The sequence below is a fragment of the Erpetoichthys calabaricus genome, chromosome 13, assembly GCF_900747795.2.
Source record: "Erpetoichthys calabaricus chromosome 13, fErpCal1.3, whole genome shotgun sequence".
Classification (NCBI taxonomy): Eukaryota; Metazoa; Chordata; class Cladistia; order Polypteriformes; family Polypteridae; genus Erpetoichthys; species Erpetoichthys calabaricus.
This window is the reverse complement of record NC_041406.2, coordinates 49,106,662-49,134,192: the sequence shown is the minus strand read 5'-3', so window position 1 is coordinate 49,134,192 and position 27,531 is coordinate 49,106,662. Positions and strand designations below refer to the sequence as shown.

Here is a 27,531-nt window from a genome sequence, read left to right as displayed (position 1 = left end):
CGAATTACCTTAGCGATGTTTTCGGAGAGGACCCGGGTGCTGAATCTATTTGGATGCAGACCATCCCACTTGAAGAAACGCGGCCTCTCCCAGAAGAGGTCCCAGTTGTCTATGAACCCGATGTTTTGATTCTCGCAGAAGCCTTTCAGCCAGGTGTTTAATCCCAGCAGACGACTGTAATACTCGTTTGATCTTCTAACAAGAGGTAGGGTACCCGAGATGAAGATTCTTTCAGACGGGGTCCTCTCCTTCGTGGCTTTGATTAGTGCTGAGAAGTCTCAGACTGTTGGTGTCTCACATCGTTTACCCCAGCATGTGTTGCAATGTATCCCACTGCCCTGTTCTTGTGCTTCTCGAAGACTGTCGGCGCACGTCTCATAACATCTCGGACACGAGCACCGGGAAAACAAGAAACAAAAGATTTCTGATCAGGGCATGTGATGTTCAAATTTCTTACGATTGCATCACTAATCAGAAATACATCACCCGGGGTTGAAGGCAAATTGGGGGCGCGGAGAGGGTCGAACTGGTTCTGGGTGGAGATGCTTGCCTGTGCCGATGGAGGTATTCTAGCCTTAAACCCCCGCCTGCATAGCTGAAACAAGCCGAGGTCTTCATCGTCGTCGTTGATGACAGGAATGATTATTCCAGCAGCCGAGCCTTCAAATCCCTCAGGTACCACCGTCTGGACAGGAGTTTCTGGATCTGGTTGTTGAGAGCCTGGAGTTCTTCAATGACGCGATTCATCTCACTGTCGGCCATTGTCTGCTTCTGCTTTGTGCCCTAGGAAAGAAGGGGACGCCCAAGAAGGGACGCCCAAGAACAACCATTTTATTACTTAAGATAGGTATGCTGAGCTTTAGTTTGAATTTCATTCAGAGACAGAAGGATAACGTTCAAGAAGTGCTGATGTCCAAAGAACATGCAATGGTGTAAAAATCTTGTAGTCTTGGGTCCATTTCTGGGGCTGAAGGCACAATTTTGGTTGATAAGCTCTGGCAAGCATGTGTTTGTAAATGAGATCTGGCCTGAAATGTTGATAATGCTGGATACAAATGGAGCATTTTGGTTAACTGGTCTTTGCAGTGTTATCACAAGGGTCTGGCCTCATAGAAGGAACTGATGGTCAGACTGGCCAATGGATCAGCATAGCTGTGGCAGTACCGCATGATGATGCTATTCAGGGCAATAGTGATACAGTAGCAATTTAAACAACATTCTTGAATTTACCTGTTGCTTTATTTTATTGTCCTCACATGTAGCTTCAAGCACAGTCTTGAACTATTTTATAGAAATATGCGTTCAAATAAATTCTAAGAGCACACTGCACAGACTCCACACTCACACTGGGCCAGCTTGAAATTTCCAGTTATCAAACATGTCTTTTGGAATGTAGAAGAAAAACTAAAGTACCTGTACACAGTTTTCACTAAACACTCAGTTTCTTCTTTCTTCCTCTTGCTGTTTCATATGTCATCTTACAACCACCTTGAAGTCCATTTGGAAAAAAGAGAGAAGTGGAACTGTCCACCTAGTCATCCTTCAGCAAAGTGCATCATTTTTCTGTCACTCAGGTAGACTATAAACCAGTAAGCCATTTGTTATGTTGTGTGTTTCTGGTATCCCAAAGGCAGGCTAAATTGTGGCTAATTATCTGAATGAAAAAAACATTCATTTCCTAGACTGCCTTGGGGTATTTTTAGTTGTAAGAGGCACTGTATTTATCATTATAAATTGCCCCCTAATGAGAAATTTAGAAATGCAATTTTATAAGTAATATTGCAATACTTAATGAACCAAAGGTAAATTACACAGAATTCATTAAGTGCTACCGATCAAAACAGTGGACATTCACAATCATCTCTACACAAACAGAGATGAATGAGGTTGATCATTTATCTTGAGGACAGCCCCGCTCTGCTGATGTTAGTTTTGCTTTTATTTCATAAAAACAGCGATTCTGTTGATGCTTAATTAGGGTCTTCTTATAGGGCCTATTTGTAATGAAGGGTCATTTGCAAGATATATGATCAGGTTGCTTTAACTGAGAGCTTGACTGTCTGATGAAGCCCACCCATGAAAAAATGGGTAAATGCCATAAAGCACAAAGAGTTGCAAAGGAGTTAAGCATTACTAAATGAAACAAGAATGCCAAGTGTTATTGTCATGCTGCCACATGTTTGCTCAAACATACCATAGTTTGTCTGTGTGGAGGCTTTTTTATGTGATAGCATGTTGAGAAGTTGCTGAGCTGGTCTACCAGCATACCACAGTGACACCATTTGTTAATTCTGGCAGAAGTGCCAAAGGAACACAACATGTCACTGAAGTGGCAGGGTGTGATGGTGTCATTGAAGACTGGAAACAGATTTGCTGTCCAAAATAGGCTTTAATTCTTCATTTCAAAGGCACATGCTTTTTGTGGATCTCTGTGCAATTCCTTTTTCATGTATTAGTCTTGCATTTGACTTTACGTATGTTGACGTGTTTAGCATTTGTACTATAATTCTGTTCCTCTCTTTAATTTAACTGTCATCCTGTTTCATTTGTCAGACCCAGAGCAAAATGGGGCAGAATGCCAGTTTTTTTTCTTTCTTTAAATGTAAAAGGTCTTGTCGGTTAGACTTTAACAAAGGTACATTATTGTTAGTCACTCTAACAAAAGGCATTGACCTTGTATTTTCTGGGAAAAAAGTAATGTAAATATAAAATAAAAGCACTGGGTTTAATTTAAGTGACTTTAGGTAACTCTTTGAATATGGGCTTTGTTTCGAGGGAAAGCGCTCAGTCAAATCTCAATACTACATGCAGTAAGTAAAATAAAAAAGAAAATTAACATGTTCCTGAATGTTCCTGCAGTAAACAGACTGGCAAGTAAAAAAAAATAGGCAGGGAGTCATTAAGAGAGGAGTCCTGTCAGGATTTTATATGCAGCATTTTTCTTATTTCAATTAAAGTTTTCATGAATCATTATTTAGCATGGATGTTGAAGACACTGAGGTCCGTCTGTTTTTTATTATTCCTTTTATAAGCATTTGGAAAAGCAATTTAAGCACACACACTGCGCTAAGGAGTTTTAACAGAAGGAATCCAATTTTCACAGCAAGCTTGAATTGTGCGAGTATTAGTTAAAATTGATCGCTCCATCGTAAATTTCTAAGATTGAATGTTCCAGCTTATTTCAGTTCCCCTTTATTGTGTTGCTTTTTATGTATAATTTGCTGTATCAAGATTCAATCTCCTTGCATTTTAGGGAGTTTCATTTGTGGAGAATTTCATGGTAACTTTTCATGACACATCGATGGAAAGTCCATCCATCCATTCTCTTCCGCTTATCCGAGGTCGGGTCGCGGGGGCAGCAGCTTGAGCAGAGATGCCCAGACTTCCCTGTCTCCAGCCACTTCTTCTAGCTCTTCCGGGAGAATCCCGAGGCGTTCCCAGGCCAGCCGGGAGACATAGTCCCTCCAGCGTGTCCTGGGTCTTCCCCGGGGCCTCCTCCCGGTTGGACGTGCCCGGAACACCTCCCCAGGGAGGCGTCCAAGAGGCATCCTGATCAGATGCCCGAGCCACCTCATCTGACTTCTCTCGATGCGGAGGAGCAGCGGCTCTACTCTGAGCCCCTCCCGGATGACTGAGCTTCTCACCCTATCTTTAAGGGAGAGCCCAGACACCCTGCGGAGGAAATTCATTTCAGCCGCTTGTATTCGCGATCTCGTTCTTTCGGTCACTACCCATAGCTCATGACCATAGGTGAGGGTAGGAACATAGATCGACCGGTAAATTGAGAGCTTTGCCTTATGGCTCAGCTCCTTTTTCACCACGACAGACCGATGCAGAGCCCGCATCACTGCGGACGCCACACCGATCCGCCTAGATCTCACGCTCCATTCTTCCCTCACTCGTGAACAAGACCCCGAGATACTTGAACTCCTCCACTTGAGGCAGGATCTCGCTCCCAACCCTGAAAGGGCACTTCACCCTTTTCCAGGTGAGGACCATGGTCTCGGATTTGGAGGTGCTGATTCCCATCCCAGCCGCTTCACACTCAGCTGCGAACCGATCCAGAGAGAGCTGAAGATCACGGCCTGATGAAGCAAACAGGACAACATCATCTGCAAAAAGCAGTGACCCAATCCTGAGTCCACCAAACCGGACCCCCTCAACACCCTGGCTGCGCCTAGAAATTCTGTCCATAAAAGTTATGAACAGAATCGGTGACAAAGGGCAGCCCTGGTGGAGTCCAACTCTCACTGGAAACGGGTTTGACTTACTGCCGGCAATGCGGACCAAGCTCTGACACCGGTTGTACAGGGACCGAACAGCCCTTATCAGGGGGTCCGGTACTCCATACTCCCGGAGCACCCCCCACAGGATCCCCCGAGGAACACGGTCGAACGCCTTTTCCAAGTCCACAAAACACATGCAGACTGGTTGGGCGAACTCCCATGCACCCTCCAGAACTCTGCTAAGGGTGTAGAGCTGGTCCACTGTTCCGCGACCAGGACGAAAACCACACTGTTCCTCCTGAATCCGAGGTTCGACTATCCGACGGACCCACCTCTCCAGAACCCCCGAATAGACTTTTCCAGGGAGGCTGAGGAGTGTGATCCCTCTGTAGTTGGAACACACCCTCCGGTCCCCCTTCTTAAAGAGGGGGACCACCACCCCGGTCTGCCAATCCAGAGGCACTGTCCCTGATGTCCATGCGATGTTGTAGAGACGTGTCAACCAAGACAGCCCTACAACATCCAGAGCCTTGAGGAACTCCGGGCGTATCTCATCCACCCCTGGGGCCCTGCCACCAAGGAGTTTTTTGACCACCTCGGTGACCTCAGTCCCAGAGATGGGGAAGCCCACCTCCGAGTCCCCAGGCTCTGCTTCCTCATTGGAAGGCATGTTATTGGGATTGAGGAAGTCTTCGAAGTACTCCCCCCACCGACTCACAACGTCCCAAGTCGAGGTCAGCAGCGCACCATCACCACCATATACAGTGTTGACACTGCACTGCTTCCCCCTCCTGAGACGCCGGACGGTGGACCAGAATCTCCTCGAAGCCGTCCAAAAGTCGTTCTCCATGGCCTCCCCAAACTCCTCCCATGCCCGAGTTTTTGCCTCAGCAACCACCGAAGCTGCATTCCGCTTGGCCTGCCGGTACATTTTAGCTGCCTCCAGAGTTCCACAGGACAAAAGGGACCGGTAGGACTCCTTCTTCAGCTTGACGGCATCCCTCACCGCCAGTGTCCACCAACGGGTTCGGGGATTGCCGCCACGACAGGCACCGACCACCTTACGGCCACAGCTCCGGTCAGCCGCCTCAACAATAGAGGCACGGAACATGGCCCATTCGGACTCAATGTCCCCCACCTCCCTCGGGACATGGTCGAAGTTCTGCCGGAGGTGGGAGTTGAAGCTACTTCTGACAGGGGGCTCTGCCAGACGTTCCCAGCAGACCCTCACAACACGTTTGGGCCTACCAGGCCTGACCGGCATCCTCCCCCACCATCGAAGCCAACTCACCACCAGGTGGTGATCAGTTGATAGCTCCGCCCCTCTCTTCACCCGAGTGTCCAAGACATGTGGCCGCAAGTCCGACGACACGACCACAAAGTCGATCATCGAACTGAGGCCTAGGGTGTCCTGGTGCCAAGTGCACATATGAACACCCCTATGCTTGAACATGGTGTTTGTTATGGACAATCCGTGACGAGCACAGAAGTCCAATAACAAAACACCACTCGGGTTCTGATCGGGGGGGCCATTCCTCCCAATCACGCCCTTCCAGGTCTCACTGTCATTGCCCACGTGAGCATTGAAGTCCCCCAGCAGAACGAGGGAGTCCCCAGAAGGTATGCCCTCTAGCACACCCTCTAGGGAGTCCAAAAAGGGTGGGTACTCTGAACTGCTGTTCGGTGCATACGCACAAACAACAGTTAGGACCCGTCCCCCCACCCGAAGGCGGAGGGAGGCTACCCTCTCGTCCACCGGGGTAAACCCCAATGTACAGGCTCCAAGTCGGGGGGCAATAAGTATACCCACACCTGCTCGGCACCTTTCACCGGGGGCAACTCCAGAGTGGTAGAGAGTCCAGCCCCTCTCAAGGAGATTGGTTCCAGAGTCCAAGCTGTGCGTTGAGGTGAGCCCGACTATATCTAGCCGGAACCTCTCAACCTCACGCACAAGCTCAGGCTCCTTCCCCTTCAGAGAGGTGACATTCCACGTCCCAAGAGCCAGCTTCTGTAGCCGAGGATCGGACCGCCAAGGTTCCCGCCTTCGGCCACCACCCAACTCACACTGCACCCGACCTCCTTGGCCCCTCCCATAGGTGGTGAGCCCATGGGAAGGGGGACCCACGTTGCCTCTTCGGGCTGTGCCCGGCCGAGCCCCATGGGTGCAAGCCCGGCCACCAGGCGCTCGCCAACGAGCCCCACCTCCAGGCCTGGCTCCAGAGGGGGGCCCCGGTGACCCGCGTCCGGGCAAGGGAAAACGCCGTCCAAATTTTTTATTCGTCATAGGAGGTCTGTTGAACCGCACTTTGTCTCATCCCTCACCTAGGACCAGTTTGCCTTGGGTGGCCCTACATCGATAGAAAGTGAAGTAGAATATTCAAGAACACGATTGGGCGAGCTGGAGTGAGATTAGTTTGAATGTGTTCAATGATACAACAATGCAATACAATACAATTTATTTTTGTATAGCCCAAAATCACACAAGAAGTGCCGCAATGGGCTTTATCAGGCCCTGCCTCTTGACAGCCCCCCAGCCTTGACTCTCTAAGAAGACAAGGAAAAACTCCTAAAAAAACCCTTGTAGGTAAAAAATGGAAGAAACCTTGGGAAAGGCAGTTCAAAGAGAGACCCCTTTCTAGGTAGGTTGGGCATGCAGTGGGTGTCAAAAAGAAGGGGGTCAATACAATACAATACACAGAACAGAACAAATCCTCAATGCAGTATAAAAATAAAAATTTTAGAAGTATGGAGCAGAATTTAATAGTAGATGATATCACATAATAAGATTTGGATTTGTTTAGAGTCCTGGAGACCTCATCCATCAAGCTGCCTCCCCCATTTGGCCATTCCACGGCTGAAACAGCACTGGGCCAGCCAATTCGATGAAAGGACCCCACTTTCCCACAATTCCTGCGATCCTCCATCAGGGATGACTTTACCATAGGCAGGCAAAACAACTTGGCAGGTGGGCCGTGCCACATTTGAGTACCGAGAAGAGAAACAGAATAGGTGAGGGTTAGTATCCAATTATAACTATCATGTTACTTATGTTTTAGTGCTAATGACTAACAACAGAGATGCAGTCTGTACAGTTAATCAGCAGCCTTAGTCAGGATATGCTAAACTGAAGTAGCGAGTCTTCAGCCGGGATTTAAAAGCTGAGTCCGAAGGGGCATCTCTTATAGTAGCAGGCAGACCATTCCACAGTTTAGGGGCACTGTAACTAAAAGCTCGACCTCCCATTGTTATTTTATTAATCCTTGGAATCATAAGCAGACCGGCATCTTGAAATCTTAATGTGTGCTCTGGTTTGTAAGTCATGATAAGTTCAGACAAATAAGCCGGACCTTGGCCATTTAATGCTTTATATGTTAATAGGAGGATTTTAAAATCTGCCCTAAACTTAACCGGGAGCCAGTGTAAGGATTTAAGAACTGGAGTTATGTGTTTGTATTTTCTTGTTCTTGTAATAATTCTTGCAGCAGCATTTTGGATTAACTGGAGGCTGTATAAAGAACAGTTTGAACATCCTGTGAACACCGCATTGCAGTAGTCAATCCTACTAGAAATAAATTAAGGAATTAATTTCTCAGAATCCTGTTTATTTAGAAGGCACCTTAATTTCCTAACATTTTTAAGATGGAAGAAACATGATTTGGACAACTTTGTAATATGCTCTTTAAATGACATGCTAGAGTCAAAGATAACTCCTAGATTGCGGGCTGATTCAGTGAAATTAATGGGAATTCCAACTGAGTTAAATGATGACAAAATATTGTTGTGATCAGCGTCATTCCCTCCAACAATTAACATCTCTGTTTTATCTGTATTTAAAAACAAGTAGTTCTCATTCATCCACACTTTTAATTTACTAACACAACTAATTAAAAACAATTACAATGGGTCATTGACTGTGGTATTCTGGGATCAACAGGGCACCAATGAGGTATCTGCTTTGAACAAGGAAGAGAATGACTGAATTAGTCTCTACTGCAATCCCTGGGAAACTAATTGTGTTGCAGGCCCCACTGTAAATTCACTTTCTGAACAACCGTCCCCTCACAGCACTCAATTCCTGGTCAGTGTGACTGTCAGTCGGCATTACGTTGGTCCAATGTTCCAGTGTTCTTTCCTTTGACAAATTATTGCTGGGATGGGGTCAACATGTGTTAGGTAAAGTGGGCATAGAAAATACATGGATTTAATGGGTGAAGTTTGTGGCTTGGTGACACTTTATGCTGGAGCGACTAAACGTGTAAAAACAATAACTGAGTATTTCTTTGACACTACAATTTATCAGCAATGAGCCACAATAATCTATTATGTTTGGATGAAGTCAGCAATTGTAGCTTAAGGCTTCAGCACAACATTTTAAATTTCCATTGGGTACCTCTTTGGAAAAATATATGTTTAAATATTTTGAACCACAATTAGTAGCCACAGACCCTCCACATCTATGTACACTACTGGTATCTTTTATCATTGCTATTTTTAAATATGACACACTTTTATAAAAATATGTAATAAATAAAATTATGGTAAAAACACAAGAAAATGTAAAAATGCTATAACTTTCAAATCAGCTAACACATCTGAATGTTACGCCATGTGTACATTTTCTTACTTGTTGTGTGGTGCTCTTTACTGAATGCAAGCTCAGAGCATTGGTGGAGTAGAGGCTCTGAGGCTAAGGATCTGCACTGGTATCAGGAAGATTGGTGGTTTGAATCCCTGTTACTGTCAAAGGAGATCCTACTCTGCTGGGCCCTTGAGCAAGGCCCTTAACTTACAATTGCTCTGGGGCACTGTACAATGGCTGACCATGCACTCTGACCCCAAGGGGTATGCGAAAACTAACAAATTCCTAAAGCAAGAAATTGGAGAAATAAAGAAAAAAAATCAAAAAAAGCATTTTATATGTTTAAAGCTATAGTAGTAATAGTTGCATTGTTATTTGTACAGATTCCTGTGGAATTCGTACATGCACATCAGACCAGTATGCAGCATGTCACCACTCCTCAGTGCCATGGTTAAAATATGAAATACCAAAAGACCCAAAACACAGTTACAGTAGTAAATGAATAGAGAACACGGAGGTAGAGAACAGCTCATGATTAGAAAATTCAATGAAACCAAACTCAAGAAATGACATTTGGAGAAGATGGTCAGTCACCTTTAGTAAACACATCTGCCCTTTAAGAAACTGCTTTTGTGTGAGAAACTTATGAGGAGCCCGAGTCAACTTTCAATCACAGGGTGGGAACCAATTCTAGACAGGACACCATCCTGTCATAGGGCATACTCACATATTAATACTATATAGACTAAAATGTGAGTATTTGTGAAGTGCTTGGAAACAGATCATGCAGAAAACATGCAAACTTCACACAGAGAGAATCAAACCATGATGCAGCAGTGCTGATTACTGAGTTAGTCTCTCTTTATCATGACGCTGAAGAGTGGCAATATGCTGCATTTTGGTTGGACATGCACTACTATACTCTGTTCACATGACAATAATGCGGCTAAAGCACATACACATAAATGCATTTAATCAATAGTTTTTAGTAAGTTATTGGTGGAGTACTAGTTTATGTGGGTAATCACTTAGTATGGTTCAGCTCTAAAATAATTCATACAAGATGGTGGGTCATTTCACATTCTGCTAAATGCATGTCCAGTTTATTTAGTCAATCCTGGAGAAAGCACTGGGTCATCTTTATCTGTTCTTATACAACTCTTTGACTTACTGGGGAGTTGAACACTTACAAGGTTCCTAAAAATGTTTTTTTTGTTGATTAGACTATTTCTTTAATTCTGTGATGGACTGGTGTGCCGTGCAGAGTTGGTCTCTGCTTTGTGCACAATGCCACCATGATAGTTTCCAGCTCCCTGTCATTCTATATTGAAATAAGATTATGAATTAATGAATATTGCTCTGCTGTCAAGTCTTTATTTCCAGGTTTCTTTTGATAATTGATTCAAAAGTAAACAGTGCACCTTGTTCATGTTTACTTAATTTCCTGGGCCTGCACGAGAGAATTAAAGTTAAACAGAAATAATCAAGTCAGTAAATCACTCATTTTATAATTTTACAATGTTTGTGATGTTCAGGGCACTTTAGGATAATCTATACATGCATCCATCCCTCTGAGATTTACTCTGCTTGCTAGTCTGGGGTCATAGGGAGTTGGTGTCTTTGGTAAAATAAGTCCAAGGCAGAAGCCAGCCCTGGTTTGGGTATCAGTCCATCGCATAGCACACTCGCTGAGACACCCACAGTCAGTCCGTCCTACAAGGACAATTCGGAGATGCCTGTTTACCTAACACACACATCTTTGAGTTGTGAGGGAAATCAGGGAGACAATGCACACTGCACATGAACAGGGAGAATTCAAATAGTTAGATCAAATTTCCTGGAGGAAGCAATGCCAACCACCACAGTGCTGTTGGACCCCCTTTGGATGATACTTGCAAGTTAAGGTGAAAATGTGAATACTTGAGACTAATTGATAAGTTTGTATTATATGAGAAGAGCCAAAGAAATTGTGGCACATACACCTATGATCCACAGGGTGAATATAACTTTGAATTTTATGAAGCATGACAGGCCAAAGTACATGTGAACTGAAGACATACAACATATGAATGATTTATGAAGGTGTGCCCTACCCTATTAGTTTGCTTGCAGTCACCTCTTCGTACAGTACTGAAAGATTTTGATTCTTCCATCATGAAAGTATTTTTCTCATTGGATGCAGAGTTGTGCAGTCATTGTGTAGGCATCAGCGATTGATGGTAAAATTCAGTTGCCAGCTCAATTTTCAAGTTCCCCTTGAAAAAGTACGAGTCATGGCCATGAGCTGTAATAGAGAATTAGCCAGAAATAAGTCAGAAGAAATGCAGGCAGTCAGAAATCTAAAGCAGGCCAGGACATGAGTGTAATAATAAGAAAAGAACAGAAGTCAAATCTATGAATTCCATTCAAAAAGCAGAAGAGGAACAGAAAATTCCAAAAAGGAATTCACAAAAACAACAACCCTTAGGCTAGAAAATAAGACTTAAGGAACTTATTAAATGCATTTAAAGGGTTATAGATTTACCATAATAAATGATGCTGAATCCAAAAGTGTGGTTTTCAATGCAACCTCGTTCACATCTTCCCTGAACAAAACAGGTGGTTTTTCATGCCCACTGATGAACTGAAGACATTTCGGCTCTTGTCAAAATGGCTCACCAACACCTCTCCTTCCTCAGACATCTAAGAACAGCTTGCCTTTCTCCATCTGTTCTCAAAAATTTCTACACGTACACGGTGGAGTCCTTTCTCACTGGCTTCATCACATCTTAGTATGGCACCTACTCAGCTCAAGAATGTTAAAGCACTGATATTAACCAGCACAGAGTTGAGTTCTAATTAGGACATGCACAACCCTTGCTGGCTTAGAAAGACAAACAGTATAACTGAAGAGCTCGGCCATCCTGCACAGTCACTTTTTCTCACTTCTCCCTTCTGGCACATGGAACAGAACCATTGGCACTCATGCTAATAGATTCAGAAAGAATTTCTAGCCACAGGTTGTGAGGTTGCTGATTAGTTAATCATAAAATTTTGTAAAATAATAAACACTGTTTATAAATGTATAATACTTCTAAGTACATATTGTGCGTATTGCATATAATAGTGCTGTACACTATGTATTGCATGCTAAGCATACTTTTAAAAAATATATTGTATTGCATTTTTGTCAACTGTTCTGAGGAGACATGCAAGGACTGTGCAGAGCACACATGACAATAAACTTGACTTGAACTGACTGTTGCACTTTTACAGCAGTGCTTTGTTTGGGCAGCATGTGACTGCCCCATTTCTAATGTTGCCAGGCAGCTCAAAAGAAGGGCCAAGAGCAAGTTGTGTGTGGAGGGTGGGGCCAAAAACATACTGCTTGGGGGAGTTGTGGAAAAGGGCATGGCATTTGGCATGAGTAAGCTGTACAAGCCGCATAAGTAATGGAAGCAGCCTGACCTCACTCAGGAAAAGGAAGAATTTAAAATGACAGACAATTAATTAGAGCTGACTTTGTAAATGGAGATTTCCACATGTTCAGGTAGGACAGAGGCATTGCAGCTCCATATATTTTTTGAGGTGATGAGGTGAAGACAACATATACTGTAATTCAAGGCTATTTTGATAGATATCATAAATACTTGATGTCATCCTTTTGTTGCCATCTTTGTGTCCTTGTTTTCCATGTTTACAAGCAATGTGTGTGTTTATTTTTATAGGAGCTGTTTTTTGTGTGTCTGGTTACTGTAGCACTGTGCTTGTTTGGCACGTGGTGCACGTGCTGCATGACCATATTGTGTTATTGCAGTCATAATGTATGGAATGAGTTTTCGAACAATTAGACCAAATCCATTTTGATTTTCAGTACTGAATAAGAAATCTCAGGGAGCCTTTAGGCTTTGATTTTCTGACTTTCTAGTTTGTGTTTTGGTTTTATTGAAAGATTGTTTGAATTTAATAGATCTCTGCTTACTGACCAATCCTTACCTTGTTCTGTTAAAATGACTCCCAGGAATCTGTTTTTTTTTCTCTTAAATATGTTTAAAAAATTTGGCACTTCTCACTTTTGCTTGTTGATATTATTTTTATCATTCTGACAGTGACGTCATCACGTTGCCAATTTGAATGTTGTTTTTTGGCTGCCGTTTAGTGACTCTATTGTGGACGCAGACATGTTGTTGATTATCAGAGTTGCCTGTGATGTGACTTGTAATGTCCCCTCTACACTGGTATTTATTGTGATAGATGTTGCATACTCCATAAAAAACAAACTTTATTGCTAGAGATTTCTTAAATTTAGGCTTCTTTTCTTTTTACTGAACTAGATTTGTTTTTAACTTTTTTGACAAATGGCTTTAATTATTATGTTGAGAAAAAAAATAGCTTGTCCTGAAAATGACAGTTGAAAAAGGAACTTGGTGACGAACAAAGATGCAGAGCAGAGGCAAAAGAATGGTTAAAAGGTAAGGAGTTCATTACCTGTAAAGATAAAAACTCACATTACAAAAATCAAAGTGTTTTAAATTTTAAAAAGTACAAAACGAAAGGTCATAGCCAGAGCTGATCAAAATGGCTCCTAAACAAAATAAACATGAGCAACATTTGTTTTGAACACTAGGGTGCAGAAAGTAGTAACATCTTTTATAGGCAAGAGATGCTGATGCAACAGCAATACAACATGGCCATGGTCATGTCAAAATCTTACAAAGTATTGGTGGAAAGGGAGAATTTCTAAATAATCCATCCATTATCCAACCTGATATATCCTAACTACAGGGCCACGGGGGTCTGCTGGAGCCAATCCCAGCCAACACAGGAAACAAGGCAGGAAACAAACCCCAGGCAGTGCGCCAGTCCACCGCAGGGCACACACACACACCAAGCACACAATAGGGACAATTTAGAATCGCCAATGCACCTAACCTGCATGTCTTTGGACTGTTGGAGGAAACCGGAGCGCCCGGAGGAAACCAACGCAGACACGGGGAGAACATGCAAACTCCACGCAGGGAGGACCCGGGAAGCGAATCCGGGTCTCCTAACTGCGAGGCAGCAGCGCTACCCACTGTGCCACCATGCTGCCCGAATTTCTAAATAATGTAGAGTAAAAACAAAACAAAGCTTAGCAAAGTAATATCTAAGTTATGAGATTTCTGATTTCCTCCTGGTCTTCTGACCTTTTGCCAGTTTCAGTACAGCTTTTCCTTCTCTCAGAAATGTTTTCAAGTTTTGGTCTTGAAATTTTAACATACCTGCCTTTATTGAAAGTAGTTTTTGACAGATTCCTCACAGGTATGTTTGCAAACCTCCATTTTTCCAATTTAAACTCCAAATACACTAGGAGGATGTTTAAATCACCTTTAAGAAGTGTTTTATTTTAGCTTTTTCAAGAGAAAAATATATTTTTCTGATGATCATCAGTGTCTTGTCCTGCACTTTCAATTATTTTGTGACAGATTTAGGGTGAAGTAAAGTGTCCTCAACGTAGGTAAAAGCCATTTATCCATAATTGCCTATTGATGCAAAAAGTATAATTTGATTATTTCCAAATAAAGCCTTTAAAAAGCCTTCACTTGGATAGCACTAATACACAATGTAAGAAAAAGTAGGCCAGCGTAGAATTCCCTTTAGTGTCTTGGAAAATCAAAAAGTTGCTGACATAACTGCATTCTAACAGCTCTTAAATTACAACTATAGTAACTAAAATGCATTAACTGTCACATTATCAGAATTCTGCTGACAGCTGGAAAGCCGAAAGCCTTTTTCCTTGCCTGCTTCGACCGGCTGCTTCTATTTGATTTTTCTGGGGACAGATTTGCATGATCAACATCTGGAACTGTTAAATTTAAGCCCATTTTCTTCACTTGAGTGCAGGCAAGAGAATTTGTCACCAGTCGGTTTTGCCATTATGCCATTCCCAGTATCCACAGTGATGATGACTGAGGCTTCTCATGCTGCACCTCTGCACTGCTTCTGTGGACTGTTGGCATGAAGGACCTAATTTTTTATTTGGAAGAGTGTTGGTCTCCCACTCTTCTTAATAAGAACAAACACGCTGCTTTGCCAAGGGCTGTTTACTTTATATTGTCACAGATTTAGCAGCTCATGATTTTTTTAAGAGGTGATGAAAACGTTTCTCATAGCCACAAGAGTTTTGGGTGGAAATGGTGAGTACTGGCTGAAAAATCTTAAGATGAAATAATGTACAGTTTTCACAGTAGGACGAATATTGTCTTAGAGAACAAATGGTAAATCTTTATAATAACATATAATTTGAAAGAATAGGGCAGCATACCCAAGTGCTGATAACTGCTACCCTGGGGAGGAAACCGCAAAATATAAATCTCTTTGTCAATTAATACATGGTGGAATAACCGCTTGTAGCACAGGAAAGAAGGTTTAGACAAATGGGATACCTACTGATTTTCAAAAATTTCCCTTAGCTACAGAACCCATGCTGAGAATTCCCCTAATCCCACAGCACAGAGGAAGTGTTAACATGACATCATCAAAAGGGCATCTGCTGCAAGTGATAAAACAATATACATATGCAAAATAAAATTTGATGGTAAAAATATGTCCAATCTTAAGACCTCCAGTAAGTATTGGGTCCGAGAAATCAAGTCTGATATTCTTATTGTATACTGAAACTATTCAGATTTGACATGAAAGGATGAGTACATGGCTGAAGTGCACAATTTCACATTTTATCTGCCTACCCATCATTCTTCTGATCCTCTTATTCAGTTCAGGGTTGTGGTAGGTCAGTGCATATCCTGCTGGCATTGAACACAAGGTGGGGTACCAGGCCATCTCCAGGCACACTCACACATACCCTCCCTCTCATTCACACCAAGTGCGTTTAGAGTTACTACTTACATAACATGCATGCCTTTCTGTACATACAGTATACTTTTAGGATAATACAGTTCTTTGTATACTATCCCATTTCAAGTGAGCAAACATTCTGAAACAGTTGGTTGCCAGTCCTTCTGCTGAATTTAAAGTTGTGCATAGCAGTTTAGCTCAGTGGACACAGTTTTGTGTTATCTGCATTATACATTGTGAAGTACTGGTGGTCAAGGCCTGGCATAAAATAGAGGGCTTCCCTGAAGGACAGGGAAGCCAACATTAAAATGTCATGACAGGGTGGGCAAAAAACAACTGAGTGAACAAACTACCTGGGATAGATATTCCTGGGAGAAAGTAATAGTAGAAGGGGAGTGCAGGAAAAGAGATCACACACACACACCCCCATGCATAATTGGAGACAGCAGGTAATGACTAAACCAGGGTCCTTGCAGGGTTCCTCAGCATGAATGTCTTGTAGACACCCGTTTTGGGGTTCCACCAACAGAGTACAAGGAACATAGCCCGGAGACAAATATATACAGTACATAATTAGATGGATAGATAGAACTTTATCCCCGGGGGATATTTGGCATTTTCCAGAGGCTCTTTAAATAAATACATACATAAATAGATTGACAAGTAAATAAATAAATATACACACACACTTTTGTCTGAACACACGCAGAATGACTATAAAGCAAGAAAATTAAAAAGAAAAAAGTTCTGACTTGCCTGTTGCAGTCACAGTGAGGCATTATGCTGGTGTATTGCTGTTGATATAAAGGATCCCCGGTAGAGTTTCTTGAATTACTAACAAATATTTAAATAAAATAATATTGTCAAAATTATATAATAACAAACACATTAAAATAACTAAAGAATAAAAAGGAAAAATAATAAAAAGGAAAACAAGCTTAAGACGGGGAACAAACCATGAAACATAACAATGTCATTCTTGCATGCATTACCATTTTGCAGCTGTCTCTGTATGGCCACTGTCATTCTGTTTATGGTTGCTTTGTCCATTGCAGGCACAGTGGTTGTCATTCCCTGCTTATAAAAGATGGTGGCATGCCAGTTGTAGTACTAGTAACACTACGGGGCTGCTTTATACCAACAGCAACATGTCTGCATAATGCCTCACTGTGACTATAACAGCCAAGTCTGTTTAATTTTTCTTACATTATAGTCTTTCTGGTGTGTCTTAAGACCAAAGTAAGTGTTTCTATCTATCTATCTATCTATCTATCTATCTATCTATCTATCTATCTATCTATCTATCTATCTATCTATCTATCTATCTATCTATCTATCTATCTATCTATCTATCTATCTATCTATCTATCTATATTTGGAATAGCCCTGCAGTAAGGCAGGTTTTGATTTTGCTTTATTACAGCTTTGATGTTCTAGTTTGGTTTTGAATTTTTGCTACAATCTGTTTGATTTCTCGTTTTTGCTTTGCACTTTTATGGTTTTCTTATTTGTGTTTATAGTCTTTCCTGTTCTATTTTTTTTACTCTTGCCTGTTCCTATGATGACAGCTCAGCATGCTCCTATTTCGGTACCATTTTTTTCTTCTCCTGGTCTGTTACTCCCCTTTTCACTCCATGCTCATCTAATTTTTTTAAGATGAGCTACAACAGCCTGGTAGGCAAAATACAAGAAAGAAATACAATTTTCTCACATATAGTAATTTAAAGCTTTGTTCTGATATTTTTTACTATAAAGAACACATTGGCTGTCGTGAGCTTTTGAGTCCAAGGCACGTAAATCCCAAATAATCCCAAAAATTTCCCCAACTGGTATCACAGAAGTCAATATAGAATCCTTATAAATAAAAATCAAAAACATGGAAACTCCATGGAGCACAAAAAGGCAAAAGAAGTTGCCAACAAAGGCAATCCAAGGTGAACAAAGTTTCAATACAAATTCCAAAGAAATGTCAAAATACAGAGCAAAGGGGTCAAAAATCCAGCAAATTGCAAAGCACAAGAAAATCACGAAACCAAGAAACTTGCCACTCCCAAACACATTTATATATATATATATATATATATATATGGCTGAGAGAAGTCCCTTGTGGTGAACCCATCTCTTGGTGAACCACCCTCAAAGCACACAGTTACAGAGGACAAGATGTTTAAACATAACGAAATTACATAATCAACACTGTAAACCAATTAAAACTAAGCAAGAAAGACACAAAAATGACATTTAAACCCCATCCAGGGAAGGTATCCTGGCTGAAACATAACTTTGGTATAGTAATGATTTTGGTAGGAAGCTTGTTTCAAGAATAAATTATATTATTGCTGCTTGGGGAGCATCCCGTTTTTGGGTCCTGGTTGTTATGAGCAGCATTCATTTGTTAGGGTGCATCCCAGAAAGTTGCACTTGTAATTGTCATCACTGCAATGGTGTCAGTAGTGGCTATTTAGGCTACTTCTTTGTCCTACTTGAAGGATTTCTGAAAGACTTTAATAGGGTCCTATTCATATTTATTTTGTTGTTGACATAGCGTGTTTCCAGCCTTGAATTAATGATTCCGCTTGTCCCTTTTCTCATAGATCTGGTCTCATTAGACTCTTTTCACATTCATGTTGTCTGTAATGTTCTGGTCCTATCTCTTTTCCTTCCGGTCTGTTCATACAAGCAGTTGCAGAACAGTTTGGGGGATTGAGGATTGTTTGGTACAGAAAACAAAAGATATACGTGAAGAGGAGTGATAGGAAGTGTGTTATGTGTGAGAGTGGACCAGCCACTCCACACAGTTTTAAGCCACACAAGCTCATGATTATAATCGAGTAGGCACATTTTTACTGTACTATGTTGTGTTTCCACTTCATTTCTTTTAATTTACAATTTTGCTTTTATTGTTTCATAATAAAAGGCAGCTTTTGTCTACACCTAAGGCCTTAGTTGTGTCTTTCTTGGCCATGGATTGCTCACAAGTATCACCAAATGCCGCAGCATTCACAATAAAAATAAACAGATAACAGTATATCTGTACAGAGTTGCATTCACTACAAAGCTTTATTAAAACACCACCAGAAATGCATTAAATCTGTGCTACTAAGAATAGAACAAGAAATCCTTAAACTACTGGTCTGATCACCAAATAGCGAACTTGTGCTGGGTTTGAGTTTAATGATGGCTTTTGTCTAATAATGGCCACTGTAATTAAGGTGAGTGATTAGAAGTTGTTGGCTAAGTGAGCACATTTTCCAGGTGTGTAGAAGGAATGAGTTCAACGCTAGCCTTTGAGAAGCGATTTACTGATGCTGTATGCAAGCAGCAAGTCCATCCATCCATCCATTTTCCAACCCGCTGAATCCAAACACAGGGTCACGGGGGTCTGCCGGAGCCAATCCCAGCCAACACAGGGCACAAGGCAGGAAACAATCCTGGGCAGGGTGCCAACCCACCGCAGGACACACACAAACACACCCACACACCAAGCACACACTAGGGCCAATTTAGAATTGCCAATCCACCTAACCTGCATGTCTTTGGAATGTGGGAGGAAACCGGAGCGCCCGGAGGAAACCCATGCAGACACGGGGAGAACATGCAAACTCCACGCAGGGAGGACCCGGGAATCGAACCCAGGTCCCCAGATCTCCCAACTGCGAGGCAGCAGCGCTACCCACTGCGCCACCGTGCCGCCCTAAGCAGCAAGTCCATAAACTGAAAGTCATAGTCATTCTGTGAATGTTGTCCTGATGGTTTCTCATCTGTATTTTGTGGCAAAATCATCCACGTTCACAGTGATCACATTACTAATTTCCAACAAATTTAATTCCATTAACTGATGCTATATAAAGTTGAATTTTCATTTTGATATTTCGAATTTCCAATTGCAATTGAAGGTGGACACCACTGATCGATATTTCAAGTTACTCCTTAGTACGTACAAAGGCTAAATTAATCTTTTTGAGACTGACTGTCCTGTCCAGGAATATGTCCACTGTGGTTACACTTTGTTGGCAGAGTCAAAGTCAAAGCCTTGTGGCTGTACACTAGTAGTAGGCCCAGTTACTGTTTAGTTCTGCAGTTGTCATCCTCAGACCCCGTTTCAGAGTGACAGTGAGTGATGTTTTTTTTAAAAAAGTGGTCACTGGACTTTTTCAATGTTGGGTAAAGCATGTAGACAGTGAGCTGGACAGAGTTGAGTTCAGGAGGTGGAAACATTTCAAGAGTGAAGAGGAAGAAAATTCTCATTTGATGAATATGTAAGAAAGGTTACAGCTGATGCCTTGAAGGTGGCGTCAAAGATTCCTCTGTCGCATGTCTAACACATTTTTAGAGCACTCCAAGAAGTGTATAGAGTGAGAAGAAAGTTACCTTGAAAAAGAAAAGGTCCCCAACAGTGAGTACTGTGTAGTCCACAAATGCAGAATGACGGGTATAGTCTCAAAACTTTTCACTTACCTCTTGTATTGTGCAGAGCTCACTTCCAATTGAGACTGAATATTCCATATCCCAGTTTCTGCCTGTGTCTGCGCTTGCTTGGTGTTCTTGTCTAGTTACATTTTTTTGACTTCCTTGTGTCACTCCTTTAAATCCTGTCTTCCCTGAAATTGCTACATCTTTTGTATCTGCAAACTGCATGATGATATAAGCACTTCATGGACAAATGTTGTGTCTAATCAATACTGCGCTTGTTTTCAAACTTTTTTTTGGCAAGGTCATGAATTAATGAATCATGAAGCAAAATCAAAATCATATCTTTTCATAAACCAAAAGTACCCTTGTTCTGAATGGTCCATTACATACAGCTTCAATTATGCCTCACATGATTTAATTTGAAGTCAAATTAAATAACTGCCTGCTTCATTTTGCACAAAGTCGATCAATATATGATAGATAACATTTCCAGAAATAACTTAAATCAAGCCAACTGTGCTGATAGTGTAACTATGACATGCACTTAAACCTTGTGACATTTATTTCTTAAGTTGCTTGAGAAGGAAGGTCATTTTGACAGTTTTGTCTTCAGCAAAACGTATTTCTTCATATGGTAGTAAAAATGTTATTTAACCAATTCACCAAATCAAAGGTCACCTCCGTTCTTAGTTTATCAGTCCATCCATGGTATAATGTCCACTTTATATACTGCTTTTATAGTGACTTTTTTCTGTGGAATTTAAAAATGGGTTAAATTCTCCAACTGGTCACTATTTAGTTTTACATCCTGAAGGAATGCAGGGTTTTTTTTGTATATTGGTGTGTGAGTGTCTCCAGTCATGGGCTGTTGTCCCATCTGAGGTTCCTATCTTGTTAGTAACTGAAGTTTGTGTCATAATGTTTGTAAGTGTTATACAGTGATGCCTTATTATGTTTAAATGTCCGTGCCCAGAGCTTTAACCTAGTGAACAACACTGCATTAGAATAAGTGTAATTAAACTGAACTGAGCCGACATGTTCAAATAACATTTTTCATGAATACTTGTTTACAGTGACCTTCCCTGAGGTACATGCAGAGGCACAGATGTCCTGGGTTTTAGTCAGTATCCGTGGCAGAGTTCTGTCTCAATCAATGCCCAGCACTGTGTGTCCATTTGGTGAAACACATCAGTTACTGCCCTTTCAGCTATTGCTCGGACTCCTTGAACGGCACATGGGACATTTGCGAATCAAGTATTTTGGATGAAAGCACATATTAGAGAACAGGCTCTTCCATTATTAAGGCATTTTAGGACCCTTGAGAAGTCAGTATTCCTGTTAGTTTAAAGCTATGTGACTCTAATCTAGACTGATTTAGAAAATGGATGAAGTGTGACTCCTAGAGGTTGGTAACATCTTTTGGCATGTATAGGCTGTGAGAAATGGGATCATATGTGAGTCTTTGTAAAGATAAGCATGCCAGAGCAGGGGCATCAGGAGATATGAATGTGCTGTGCCTTGTGGCCATTATATTTGGTCAATCCTTGCCCATTTCTTTAGCGTGTGTTCAGACTGACCACCTAGCCTTACCTTTTAACACAAATAACAGCACAAATCTGTGCTCACTTTTATTTAAAGCTTTACATGGTCAATTGGTTCAGGAATTGGTTCAGAGACCATTAAATGAAACATTTGAATCTGTATGAAAATTCAATCAAAATAAATAAAAAGCACTTTTGAAATCTACAGCACATTACAGACACCAGTAACTTGGTGGCACCAGCCAAAAAGAAAACAGTCCACAGTATTACTAATCCTGGACAAATACAAAGTTCTAGTATTTGATGGTGAAGGCATGAAGTAAGGGATTGGCAATAGAATGCAACCAGCTGGCAACTAGTCTTTCCATTGGCATTCTTCTAATGAATAGGCAAGGGCCTTTGACTATACTGATGACATGTGAAGTGACAAAGCTTGGGCTATAATGGATCACTCAAAAGGTGTCCTTGTACTTTTTAAATAATGGAAGTCTACAGTAACAACTGGGGCAGCCTGTAAGCAGCACTGAATGATGCCAACACGTCTTATGTTCACACTGGCACCATAACCCATATTGTAATGATTGAATTGGGCCCCAGCCCATTGGTTTCTGTGCGCCCTTTACTTCTTTGTAGTGTTTGTGAGTGACTGTGAGCCACCATGTCACAGACAGTGCTTCATTGCTTTAAATATGGTTGTAATTGTGCCTGCCAGTGGAAAACCTGTGCCACTAAGAGATGGCATATTTTGAACAGAATGAAGGCAAATTCTCTTGGTTGAGAGTACACTTGGATTCTTCCCGAGTAGGGTTTCTGATACTGGCTTGTCTATCTGGACCTTATTCTGAAAGTCACACCTAGATCTCTCCTGCAACCGTGTAGGATGACGAGTCGATGTATCAGTGATTACTACTCGACACCGAACTGAAGGTAAACGTCTGTAGTGCATGATTTGGTAGCTTGCAGTTCCTTCACTGGTGTTTAGTCTCCACTATCCAGTAATCACATTTCCACAAGTTTGTATTTGTTCACAAAGACACAAAGAGTGTCAAGCACTCTTACAACATGCTGTACTCTCATTTATTTTCTCTGAGTTGTTCCTTCCAACAGATTACTTCCAGTCTGTCACCCCGTCTAACATGTTTAGACTACAGCATTTTGTCTTTTGATGTGAAATGTCCTTTGGGACATGTTTTTTTATTGCTCATTTTCAGCTAGCCATGCATTTTGTGTAACAGTTGAGGTTTGCATATAGCCAATGCTGAATGAGAAAACTGTCAATAGCAATGTACATTTGAACAAAGCGCCTCTCTCACACTTGCACACAGTGAGATAATTTAGGATCACTATATTGTCTACCGGATGTGGTTGCAGAGTTCTTGAAGAAATCCCACGTAACAAAGACGAGAACAAGCTAACTCAAAAATATTGCCTAGTTCAGAATCAGGAAAGCTATTTACTGCAATAATTAGGACACTAACTGTTCTGCTTTCTGCTCTAAAGACATACATATCCATTTGCATTCATCTTTTTAAATATATGATATTATTTTGATGCAACTATTTTTGTGTTTAGAATGAACTGGATGAGAATACATATATACAGTGCCATTATTCACCCCTTGGAAATTTTCACATTTTATTGTTATACAATGTTGAATCACAGTGGATTTAATTTGGCTTTTTGGACATTAACAGAAAACTCTTTTATGTCAGAATGAAAACAGATCTTTGCAAAGTTTTCTAAAATAATTACAAATATAAAGCACAAAATAATTGATAACAATAAAATGTAAAAACTTCCAATGGGGTTAATATTTTTATGTGCATGGTATATAGATAGACAAAGCACCATTTTGGGGTAGCTCCAGGCCAGAATTAAACTATCAATAGACCTAGGGTCACGTCAAAAACAGTATTTTTTTTTAACCACCCACACAAAGGAAGGTGAACTTTAGAGGAACACAGAACTTAAAACTGCCCAGTCTGGTGGTTAGGGTGTCTGTCCCACTTGCCCACCTACCAATATCACTTCACAACACTGCTCCTCTCACTCCTTCAGAATCTCCCTTCCGACGTCATTGTAACACTTACTGGGAGAGCTCTTAGTCCCCTTCTGTTAATTCACTTTTCCATTGGGCTCTGGAGTGACTTCTGAGCTCAGAAGTGTATGTTTGTGGGATTACTGTATACAGAGTATTGTGAAATGTTTACTTATATGTGTTAATCAACATAATGCATTGTCCTACTCATGTCTCAGTAGATTAGTCTTTTATTACAGATAACCAGTGACTGCAGCAATCTTTTGAGCTGTCTTCTTTCTGTTATTAACATTAAGCCAAAATTCCCTTGCTGGGCTTATCTGCAGTCCTTGGCTATCACTGAGGATGTTCCTCATCAGTCTTCTCCCAGTCCATCATGCTATTTCTAATATACGGTAGGTACCCTCTAAAGCATCATTCAAGCTGGTAGAGCTTACTACCACAAACACAGACTTGAAACCATAAACCCTCAGCACCATCTTAAAGCCTCAGCTTTGCTTACAACTCTGCTTGGCTGTTATCAGTTAGTGTCGCAAATGGCCATTATAGCATATGGAATGCCTATACTCCATAATGGGTAATAAGATTTAATCTATCAACCTGTGAAACGTCAAGAAGCTTCTCCCTGCTCCCACTTGATCAGTGGAAGGCCATCTTCACCTGAATGCTATAATTTATCCATACCTCTGTGCAAAGAAATTCTGCATCTGCAAGTATGAATTTCCAGTTATGTATCAGGCCTCTATTGGCACATCTTTTTAGAGCTATGCTGGTGGCAAGCACCTTTGTTCTTGATCGTCCCTCACTGCTTGGACACATCTGTATAATACATGTTATTGATTTGCCTTCTAAGAACTCAAAGAGAGGGCGAGACTCAGTCAGATTCTCAATAATTTGTCTGTTTAGTAGAGCCTTACAATGTGGAACATTCCCATAATATATAATGAGACCCCAAAGGTGGATGGGGGGGGTGCACTATACATAAAGTGGAGTATTGGGGATCTTCAAGGAAGTCAATCTATGTCCCCTGGTTAGTAAAGAGAGTAAAGTGAGTGGTTTGGAAACTGGCAGGTTCTGCTGTCCGCTGGCAAGGGCAGGCATGAAAGTAATAAAATCAACTGGACTCTGGTCTGGTACCTCATCAAGGGTATCTATCTATCTATCTATCTATCTATCTATCTATCTATCTATCTATCTATCTATCTATCTATCTATTGCTGAGCACTTTGAGTAGTGAGAAAAGCGCTATATAAATGCAAAGAATTATTATTAAGAATTATTATCTATCTATCTTTAGTTTTTATATTATATTTAATAAATGATTTCCCACATCTCAGGGTCCTGACAGATTGCTTGTTTCTCTATTCAGGGACCCTGATTTACTTATTAATTTTCTGAAAATGGAATGGAGCGGAAATGTGAGCCATGATTTAAGTTATGCTGCTTTTACTGAGTTGTTATTCATCTGTGGGCAGTCACTTCTCTCTGCATTCTTTGTAATTTGTGTCACCAGCATACATGATGCAACTCACCATGCAGAAATGTAGTTTATGAAATAAGGGAATTTAGGTGAGTTACTGTCACTGCATTAGCTCAGTCGTTGACATGGAAAACATATCCAGCAGAATATAACTTTCACAATGTAAGGCTCCGTCAGTGAAGTTCTTAACCCTCTGTGTACTGTAAAAGCAGTACATGTTATCGCTCTGTTTCACTGTTGCTTTTTTGTCCCATATCTTACAAGATTGGAAAAATACATCTTATCCATATTCTATTATTTATTTCCTGGTCACGGAGAGATAGAGGGCAGTACAGGGGCACAGTGGTAATGCTTCTACCTTGCAGCAAGGAGATTACGGTTCAAGTACAGGGTGCTCCCATTGTGTAGTTTGCTTATTCCGCATATGTCCTCTGGGTGCACTAGTTTCCTCCCACAGTCCAAAGACATGCTGGTTAGATGGATTGATAATGATGGGTCCTGATGTGTATGTGTGTGTGGCTGCCCCTGAAGTGGGCTGGCACCCTGTCCAGGAGCTCTTCCTGCCTTGCACCTAATTCTTGCTGAGACAGTCTAGATCTTAATTGACCCTACTTTGGATACATGATTGTGGGATGGATGGATCCTCTATAAAGAAAATGCCTTATTGTGTTAACTCACAAAAACAAAAATTGAAAATATAATTATGTATATATATTGTAGCTAGAGACTCACAAAGGGAGAAAATGAGTCACGTATCTTAAAATAGTTTTTTTTATTCCTAAGCTTTCAACAACCTGCTAGGTGTCATCCAGCGGAAAATGATTAGACAATACAGGAATCAAAGGCAATATAGGGTGGGGATGGAGGGGGAGGTTGTAAGGGGGTTGGGGTGGATTAGTAAGGTGGGGTTCGGAAGGTGTTGATCATAAAGTCTTTATTTATTGTTTAGATGTTCTCCTTTTTAAGCCTGCATATATTGAGTTCAAGTCCAGGTGTCTATTAATGGCATTTTCATTAGAGAGCCACAACTCAGCCAGCTCTCTGGCACTTTTAGTACTGTCCATGAATTTTACTTTCACAGTGTCCAACTTAAACTTGTGTCCGGTGGAACTTATACAGTATGTGTGTAAATGAGTGGCTGTGGGTCTTTCTTTCTGACAGCATTACAGTGTTCCTGTATATGTGTTGTGAGTCTTTTAGGTGTTTGTCCTACATATACCACTGGGCATTCATTGCCTGGAATGCTATATACATGTTGTTTGCAGAACATATATCTACTGTATTTGTGATGTGAGTTGCCTACTTAAGAGATTCACAATGGGCAGATCTATGCTACGGCCCTTTTTTTACTAACCCCAAACCACATTTATCGTAAAAAATCGAGTATCTGTGAGTAAGGATCATGGGGGACCCTGAGGATGATGAAGCAATTGAGTCTAAAGCAGATTTCATGACTGAGAAATACTGTGCTGCATTACATGACCCTTTATCCATGCACTGCATTTTTAAAACTATGATCAACTCTTAGTTAATGAGCTAAGTAACCCAGGGGCCTGTAGGGGTATTAATCCGACCTTGGATGCACATCATAATTGACAGCATTCTCCATTGCTGATTTATTTTATATTCTGCAGTACCTTAGCAACACTGCAATGTTCAGCCAATAGTAGAATACTAACTAGACCTCTAGGATTATCACGGGTATTTCACACACTAATATCAAGCATTTGGCTTCAAGCTAAGCAAGTGAACTCGATGAGGTAAATGTCTACTTTCATTTCTGAACTTTATAATGATGTCATTCATGTGGACTTTTAATAGGAAAGAAATGCTGAATGATCATTGAAATGGGAACCCTTTCTGCACAGCTGTGAAATTTATACATCCTTCCACCTGAACCCACCACTTGCATTAGCATTTCTAAGGGCCTTGACTCATGCTGTGAAATGGCATATTCTTTGGGTGGTGTTTTCAGTTCTGCCATAGCTTACATGACCTTTCTCCATTTAAACGGTAATCCAGACCTGTTGCAGTTACAATTATGCCAGTAGAGATTTGTTATAAACCAGTACATGAATGTGCTGTAAAATGTGGCATTTGCTATTTTCAGTCTGCACAGTTCCCTCTATGTGAATTTGTTTCTCTGACCTTATTTGAAGCGTCATCTTCTCTTCTCTTTCCTAACAGCCAGCAGCTTCTATTTTTGTGCTTTGTCACTCTTCTCCCTCCATGGCTGATCTTGTGATCCATAATTAAGGGTTTATGATCGCATGTCTCTGTCTTTGTAGTTCTGCACGCATCACACCTCCTTCCCGCAGCTTCCAGCTGCAGCCGCACCACAGCAGAGCAGAGATGATGAGATATCTATCGTTGACTGGCTTTGAACAGCCGCCTGAGCATCTTGGTGAAAGCCTCTTTGCTGCTTTTTGAACAAATGT

At 41.3% G+C, this 27,531-nt stretch overlaps 1 protein-coding gene across 3 annotated transcripts in view; it reads left to right on the top strand.

Moving 5' to 3' along the window:
• The window catches only part of chn2 (chimerin 2), a 552,284-nt gene that overhangs the window by 163,950 nt on the left and 360,803 nt on the right, over positions 1-27,531 (top strand). Inside the window, exon 1 of one of the 3 annotated variants that reach the window (XM_051935482.1) lies at positions 12,280-12,334. The exons of the other annotated variants lie outside the window; for them this stretch is intronic. Coding sequence (XP_051791442.1) covers positions 12,313-12,334 — 22 coding nt within the window. The 5' untranslated portion in view covers positions 12,280-12,312. Of the gene's footprint in view, positions 1-12,279; positions 12,335-27,531 lie in introns of those variants that run through there. 3 annotated transcript variants of the gene reach the window in all.